This window comes from Sminthopsis crassicaudata, chromosome 6 (assembly GCF_048593235.1).
Source record: "Sminthopsis crassicaudata isolate SCR6 chromosome 6, ASM4859323v1, whole genome shotgun sequence".
Taxonomy (NCBI): domain Eukaryota; kingdom Metazoa; phylum Chordata; class Mammalia; order Dasyuromorphia; family Dasyuridae; genus Sminthopsis; species Sminthopsis crassicaudata.
The window spans coordinates 244,235,335-244,244,110 of NC_133622.1; the positions used below are offsets into that span (position 1 = coordinate 244,235,335).

The following is an 8,776-nucleotide window of genomic DNA, read 5'->3' on the forward strand; positions in this document are numbered from 1 at the left end:
CTGAGGTTAATAATAGCACCTATCTTTTAGAGTTGGTGAGAGGATCAAATGAGATAATTATAAGTACTTAGCATAGTGCCTGGTACAAAATAAGTGTGCTATAAATATTAATTGTAATCATAGATACTTGTTGACCATACTTAGGGTGAGAGGAAATAATTACCCTTTCCTTAAAGTGCTCCTTAAGTCCTCACTGAGTTTCCTTCAGAGTGTGATTGATTGTCATGGTATGCCAGATCTGGGGATTTTAATGCCATTTTTCTCCTTCACAGGCAAAAAGTGGAGCAAATGGCTGAGCAGAATCACAGCACTGTGACAGAGTTCATTCTCATTGGCTTCTCTGATCGTCCGAACCTGGGAGTTCTTCTCTTCCTGGTGTTCCTCAGTTTCTATCTCATCACCGTCCTGGGCAATATGGGCATGGTCCTGCTGATTTACTTGGATAACCATCTCCATGTACTTCTTCTTGAGTCACCTCTCTCTCTTGGATGCCTGCTACTCTTCCGTCATTATTCCTCAGATATTGATCACTCTGGTTACTGGCAGGACGAGTGTCTCCTATAACTCTTGTGCTACTCAGTTCTTCTTTTTCACAGTCTGTGCTGGAACTGAATGTTTTCTGCTTTCAGTGATGGCCTATGACCGTTACGTTGCCATTAGGAATCCTCTCCTGTACACAACAGCCATGACACTAGGAACCCGTTGGGGATTGGTGGCCGGGGCTTATGCTGGTGGCGTATCAGGAGCCATCCTTCGCACAGCTTGCACATTCACACTTTCCTTCTGTGGGCCTAACAAGATCAACTTCTTCTTCTGTGATCTGCCACCTCTGCTGCAGCTTTCATGCAGTGATACCACTACCAGCCAAATTCTGATTCTCTTCTTTGGCAACTTTGTGATCTTGGCCAATGCCCTCATGATTTTGGTATCCTATTTGTTCATCATCAGGGCCATTCTACATATAAAGTCAGTCGGAGGTAAAGTCAAGACCTTTTCCACCTGTGCCTCCCACATCACAGCTGTGATTCTCTTCTTTGGGACCCTTACATTCATGTATATGCGTAGCAACTCAAATAAATCACTTGAAGAGGACAAGGTGGTGTCTGTCTTCTATACTGTGGTCATCCCCATGCTGAACCCTTTCATCTACAGCCTGAGGAATAAGGAGGTGAAAGCTGCCTTCAGAAAAGTCATGAATAGAACCCAGATCTTTTAGTAGATATAGTTCTGGGTGAGTCATTATTTATCTTAATGATATTCTCTTCCAAATAATAATTGTTATTCTTATTAAGTTATTTCAGTTGTGTCCAACTCTCTGTGAACCCATTTGGGGTTCTCTTGGCAAAAATCTCCCTCTCATTTTACAGATAAAGAAACAGAGACAAATAGAGATAAATGACTTCCCCAGGGTCACACAGCTAATAAGAATCTAAGGCTGGATTTGAAGTCAGTTTCTCCTGACTCCAAAGTTAGCATTCTATCACTGTGCTATTCATCTCTCCAGAATTAATAATAGCTGACATCTATGAAAAAATTTTTAACTGATGCTCTATTAAGATCCAGTAGGAATCAAAGGACCAAGAATTGGAAGAGATCTTAGAGATCTTCTCATCTAGTTCCATTTGCATATGTAATACAAGTTCTCAAACCTCAACAAGGTTATAGTTAATACAGCTAAACATGGTGTAGTAATCTAAAAGATTACTGAACCAGGAGGCAGAAGACTTAGTCATGGCACTAAGTGATTGTGTGACTTGTAGAATGTCAGTGTTTCTCTCTTAGTCTCAGTTCCTGTTTCCTGAAAGTTGAAAGTTGCATATGGGGATCTTTCCAGTTGTCTGATTCTAAATATCTAAATAACTATATTGCAAGAAGTGCAAAATTCACCAGGCAAGAGTGTATCTCCACTTCCAAACCTTGCCAATATTTATATTAGAGATATTTAATATTTGAATGACTTACTAATTGTACCTTGTGAACCTTAAATTCTATAAATATGTTATAGTGGCAAAATAGTGACAAATCCCACCATTATTATCTTCAGATCATCCTTCCAAGTTGAGGAGTTTTTTACTCCACTCTGAGAAGCTCTGTAATGGAATGGAAAGATGTTGTTTTAGACACGTTTTCATCTGTAGAACACAACACAAAACACATAGAAAGTGAATCCCTAGGTGGTCAGAGAGTGGGGAGAAGTTTGATCCTAGCCCATAATCAGCTGGCTTACTTATCAGTTATCACTAATTATTCTATTTATGTTGTAAGGATTAAAAATGCTGTCAATACCTTTCAAGTTCAGCACCCTGGACAGAGTCCTAATCACTTTACTCTGATTATCACTGCAGAAAGATGCATTGGATTTGCAATTCAGGGGACTGACTTGAAATCCAGGGTCTGCCATTTATTATACTCAAAATGGACCTTATTGTGAAATGAGGGCCTTGGAAGAGTTGGTCTTTATGTCTAAATGCTGTGATCCCTCTGAAGATTACATCACCTTCTGTATTTGTCTCACTGTTTCTGATGTTTTCTTTTATAAGCATTTCTTTTGTTTTGCCAATACTCTGCTCCTCTATCCCTTCAAGCCTCTGTTACCTTTTTTAGGGCCCTGTGAGTCTCTTTTGGAACATGGCTTTTTTGCAGAGGTATGGAGGAAAAGAGAATTTAAAAGTCTACAGCAGTCCCAGTTTCTGCCTTACTGCTTTCCAGTTTTCCAAACTTTTTTTTCAAGCAAACAATTAATTCATAACTCAAAAACTTAAGTCTTTTAAATTCAAGGTTATTGTGTTTGTTTAATGCTATAAATTACATGTCTACTCTGTTTCATTAATTTATCTTTCTATTTCTTAGTCAGTGCCCGATAACTTTGTGAATTACTGTCTTATAATATGCTTTAAGATATGGATATTCCTTGTAAACCTTGTTCATTATGTCCTTTGATTGTCTAGACTTTTTGTTCTTCCAAATGAAATTTGTTTCTATTTTTTCCAATTCAATTAATTTTTTTTTGGTAATTTAATTGGGATGTTGTTGAATATATAAATTACTTTAGGTAAAACTGTCCTTTTTATTATACTTATCTTGCCAATCCATGAACAATTTCTACTGTACAATTATTTGAATAAAAAAATTAAAAAAATAGTTTCTGGGTTTGTTTTGAGAAATGTATTATCAGGTATTTTATACTGTTTAGGATTATTTTAAAAAGGCTATTTCCTTTTTGCAGAATTCTGTTTATGATGAGTAGGAATGCTGATGATTTATGTGGATTTACTTTATATCTTGCTAAAATATTATTAAATTATTGTTTCAACTAACTTTTTAGTTGAGTCTTTGGAATTTTCCATGTATATCATAATATTGTTTTCAATAAAAGATTATTTTGTTAGCCCATTTTTTATTCTAGGTTTTTCTGTTTCTTTTTCTTTTCTTATTGATATTTTTAGGATTTCCAGTATAATACTGAACAATATTAGTGGCTGTGGCCATTCTCATTTCACAGTTGATTTTACTGGGGAAGCTTCTAGTTTATCCTCATTACAACAATGCTTGCTTATACTTACAGATAAATGCTTTTCATTAGTACTTAATGAAAAAAATCCATTGATGCCAATATTTCCAAATTTTTTAAAAATAGAAATGCTTGTTAAATTTTATCCAAAGCCTCATAATTGCCATTGTATTTAATGTCGTTATTGATTATTTCTGTGATTTGTTCTTTAACCCACCTATTCTTTATAATTATATTGTTTAATCTCCAGTTAATTTTTAATCTTTGTTTCCTTGGTTCTTTATGAAACATTATTTTTATTGCATTGCGATCTGAAAAGGTTATTTTAAATATTTCTGCTTTTAAAACTAAATTTTTCCTGCCCTAATTTATGATGAATTTTTGCAAATGTACCATGACCAATTGAAAGAATGTGTATCACTTTCTATTTCTGTTCAATTTTCTCCAGATATTTATTATACCTAACTTATTTAAAATTGTATTCATATCCTTAACTTCTTTCTTAATTTTTTGTTATCTAGTTCTGAGAGGGGAAGATTAAAGTCCCTTACTATTAGAGGAATATGATTTATCTCCACTTATAATTTATTTTTTTTAAATTCAGGTGGTATGTCATTTGGTATGTATAGATTTGATATTGTTACTATTTCATTGTCTATGGTACCTTTTATTGAAATGTGATTACACTGTTCATTTCTTTTACTTAAATTTATTGTAGCCATAATTATGTCTAAGATAGTAATCACTAATTCTATTTTTTTACATCAGCTGAAACATAAAAAATTCTACTCTGTGTATATCTCTCATTCTTAAATGTGTTTCTTGCAAACAAATACTCTTACATTCTGATTTTTAATCCATTCTGCTATTCATTTCCATCCACATTCAAACTTATAATTATATATATCATATAATATAAAGAAAATTTATCTGCAAATTTCCCTTCATCTTATTTTTATTTACTACTTCCTTCTCAGCATTTTTACTCTATCCCTGTAACCATGTTTTCTCCCCTTATCCCTGTAACCTTGTTTTCTCCTCTTACCTTCTTATTACTTATTTTACTGACCCCTCTAAAAGTCTCTCCCTTATATTCTTCCTTGACCTTTTCATCTTGGTCTATGTATCCTTCTAAAACTCTCTTCTACATCCTGCCCCCAATTTTCTCATCTCTCTAGAAATTCAGAAGATATTTAAGCTTCTTTAGTCAAAGTTGTTGATGAGTTACCCCATTGAGAGATCAGCTGAAATAATATTCATCTAAAACAATAATGAGTTCTGGCCATCTCAGTTTGTAAACTTGTGGGAGACCTCTTCTAATTACATCTTTTATGATTTCTACCTTAACTTCTATGGTACTGATTTCCTTGGATTATTGTGTTATTGAGAAAATCTGAGAAAATATATGTAGGTTTCTTATAAGAAGACTCTTCCACTTGGCAGGAGCTTGAGAAAGAGCTGTTTTAAAAGATAGGTCCTGTAAATACCATAGTGATGTCATAGAGATCATAAAATGGGGAGCCAATAATTGAGGTGACTTTGTGTTTTTATAGACATTATGGATAATATGTACAAGAGGACACAATTGCATTCATATTTCTGATCATTAGAATGCAAATTCTAGGGACTGTTTTCCCAACACCTAGCACAGTGTCTGGCATATAGTAGGCACTTAATAAATACTAGTTGGTAGCTCGAGTTTCTTCAATAAGAAGTAGCAACAGATTTCTGAAAGAAATTATTTGAAATATTCTAGTACAACATAGATTTACAATTTCATATAATCTGGATTATCTTCCATGGACATGAGTCAAACTTGCTCCCCATCATAACAGATGATTTTTGTGGATTATTATGGCTGAAGAAATTTCTCCCCTATAGAGTGGTCTTTTAGTGATGAACCTTTCTACTTGTCTAGGTTGGTCCTTGGGAAACAATCTATTGTAAGGCGGTAAGGCAAACTCCTGACAGCTTGGTAAAATCTACCAGAGCCTGTGTTCTGTAGTAGTGCTATATGTTGTATTACCCATTAAACACTGAACTCTTGATAGTAAAACCCATATTTTATCTTTTTTATATCCTCATTACTTGTTATAGTGTCTAACCTGTAGTAAATACTTAATAAGTACTTGTTGACTAACCAAATGGCAAAGGAGGAGATATTGTGATTGATGTAAGTAAAGGAAAAGAGTATAAATACTAGGACTATAATTTTCCAGCCTTCATTTTCCATGAGGATACTTTCTGGATTAATAGAATGTGAACTGGAAGAAACCTTAGAGATAAATGTATCTAAAACTGTTAGTCAAGGAAAGACACTCAACCAAGGACACTATACTCAAGCTATTCCGGGGCCAAACATGGATAGGGCCTATGGCCTTCATCTCAAACACAGAACTCTAGCCCACAGAATTATTAATTTAGTAATGGGTGGGTATAACAGTGGTGGATTTAGACACAGGAAAAGGTGAGATTCAATTTATTTTAGCACCCAGGGATTTTGTCTTTTGATTAAAAATTACTTGTTCTTTCGATTATGTTATGCTATCACCTTAACTGAAAACTCCCTAAGTGGTGAAGAACTAAGTTTAGTCTTTTTTCCTATGTTTAAAACCATCATTTTTATATTCCTCATTTCTAAGTTAATTGACTTAGGGGTTAGAGTTCTGTGTCTGGGACCCTGGCCATGGGCCCATATATTTTATTCTGCTCCATGGACCAAAGATTATTTCTCTTGCCTCAAATCATGGGGTAGGTCCCAAATGTCACTCCCACTCAGCAACTCAGTTCCAGCAACCTTGTGATCTAAGCAAAGTTTGTTTTCAGGACCTTCCTCCCCCCTGCCTCTCTTTCTCCCTCTTTCTCTGCATCTGTTTCTCTTTATCTCTTTATCTCTCCTCCCCTCTCTCTTTTCTCTTCTCTTTCTCTCTCTATTTCTGCCTCTTTGTCTCTTAATACACACAAACATGTACACACAGAGACATATATGCACACCCAGACACACATAGACACATTTACATGCACACCCACAGACACATATGCAGGCGTACATACAGACACACACACAGGGACACACACACAATCTTTATTCCTTCCCACCATGAGTGCCAAGAACTGCCCATGTAGACCCTTGTTACATTCCTTAATGGTTAAGGTTCTTGATTTGGATTCAGGAAGTCCTTGGTTCCAATCCTACCTCAGAATTTACTTGTTGTAAGATCCTAGGCAAGTCACTCATTCTCTCTCTTTGTTCCTTACTTTTCTTGTCTATAAAATAAAGGTGTTGTTGGATAGGGTTGATGATCTATAAGTTTCCTTGTAGCTAAATCCTTAATCTTATGATTTGGACAGAACTGAGAATTTATTATTATACATTTTCATAACATGCTCACATCACTTTTCTATCCTGTCTTTTTCTCTCAACCATGACCTGCCCCTTTTCTCTTCAGTTTCCTTGGCCAGCAAAACCCTGTGTTTCTCTTCTAATAAAGTCTGCTCTCAGGATAGTATCTGCTGTTTGTCACATCCAGTTGAGGAGCTTGAATCATTAGGATCTGCTTCTCTGGTGGATCTAGTTTTTAAAGTCAGTTCTTTTTCTCTATTATTAGAGAATGGAAAATTTGGATGAAGCTTTAGATCTAAATCTAATTCTGTGTAATTCATGAGCTCAGGATGGAATAAAGGATCAGATGCTGTACCAGTGAGAACAGTCCCCATTGCTCTGGAGGGGTGTAAAGTGTTTCAAAAATTACCTTCCTTTCTCATAATAACAGCCTTTTGAGGTAGCAGATGTGTGATTATCACTATTTTATATGTGATTTTATATGTGAAATATAAGAACATTCAGGAAGGTAAATGACTTTCACACAATGCAATCACACAACTACTCTAAAAGAGCATTCAAAATCTAAATGTGGTTCTGTTCCCTACTCAATTATTCACAGAATATCCAGGGCAGGACGGGCGGTATGTGATATATAGACCAGATTAAAGGGTCTCAGAGTTTTAGATTCTTGCTCTGACTCCACCATTCACTCAGGGTGTGCCCTTAGGTTAGAAAGTCACTTCCTATGTGCCTCAGTTTCTTCATCTGTCAGCTGGAGATAATCTCTGCCCCATCTACCTTTCTCATAAGTTGTTTTTAGAATATAAAGTTCTATGGAACAAAAAAAAAACTTAAATGGAAATATCAAAGGTTATAACATAGAATGGACACTGGTTTGGAGAACTGAAGCTGACTTCTGCCCTTGGTTGAGTGACCCAGGAAAAGTCATCGAATGCCCTTTTAGAGTAGTTGTGTGATGGTATGGTGTGAAAGTCATTGACCTTCCTTAATGTTCTTATATGTCAAATATAAAATAATAATATAAATATGAATAAACAAAAATATAAAATAAATATAATATAAATATAAACTAAAATTGTGAGATAATCATACATGTCTGCTACCTAAAAAGGCTGTTATTATGAGAAAGGAAAGTAGTTTTTGAAACATTTTACACTCCTCCAGAGCAATGGGGACTGTTTTCACTGGTACAGCGTCCGATTCTTTATCCCATCCTGAGCCCATGAATTACACAGTAGAATGAGCACTGGACCGTCAATCTCACTGTGGTTCATTTCTATTAGTTAAGATGATCTCTGGTGCCAGATGATGTGAGACATAGAAATTTGCCCAGGAGTTCTGGAGTAATGGATTGCATATAGTTGTTTTTCATCTTTGTCCAGGGGCCTGTGTGCCCTCTTGGGATCATGAGGATGGCCTCAGGAGAACATTGAGATCAATATTGTCCACATGCTACTCAGCCTAATTTTGGCTTTGCAGATTACAGGTTGTGCTCACACCTTGGAGGCTCTGGGGTTGTGAGGGGGTCTAGGCTGAATCCTTCATAAACATAGATGTAAGAAATGTAAGGGGGGGTCACTTATCTGCCAGTCCCTAGCTCCTTCTCAGGGAAAGGGACTTGGTGCTTCAAAGAGCATCAGCTCAGCCATGATAAAACAGGAGGAGAAGCGATTGAGGACTGTTAGATTGTGAGCAGAGCTAGCACAGGCTTTAATTGAGGAAGCTTTAAAAGGGATAACCCAGAGACTGCATTAACTGAAAGAAACTATTCTAAGGACAGAGCAAAGTGGGCATAGTGTCAGAGTCCTGAGCAGGGCTTATTCCTCAACTTCCAAGAATTAACAATCCCTGCTCTCTGGGACTTTAGAGAAGAGCTGAACACCAGATGCTGGTAGCTCATTCTCTGAGACTGAAGATAT

General features: G+C 36.0%; 1 protein-coding gene across 1 annotated transcript; it reads left to right on the top strand.

The window, feature by feature from the left end:
- Positions 1 to 288: 288 nt before the first annotated feature.
- LOC141547543 (olfactory receptor 9I1-like) lies at positions 289 to 1,216 on the top strand. Its single transcript, XM_074275932.1, is given in 2 exon segments — positions 289 to 452; positions 454 to 1,216. Coding segments are annotated over 2 exon segments (927 nt in total).
- Positions 1,217 to 8,776: the final 7,560 nt, after the last annotated feature.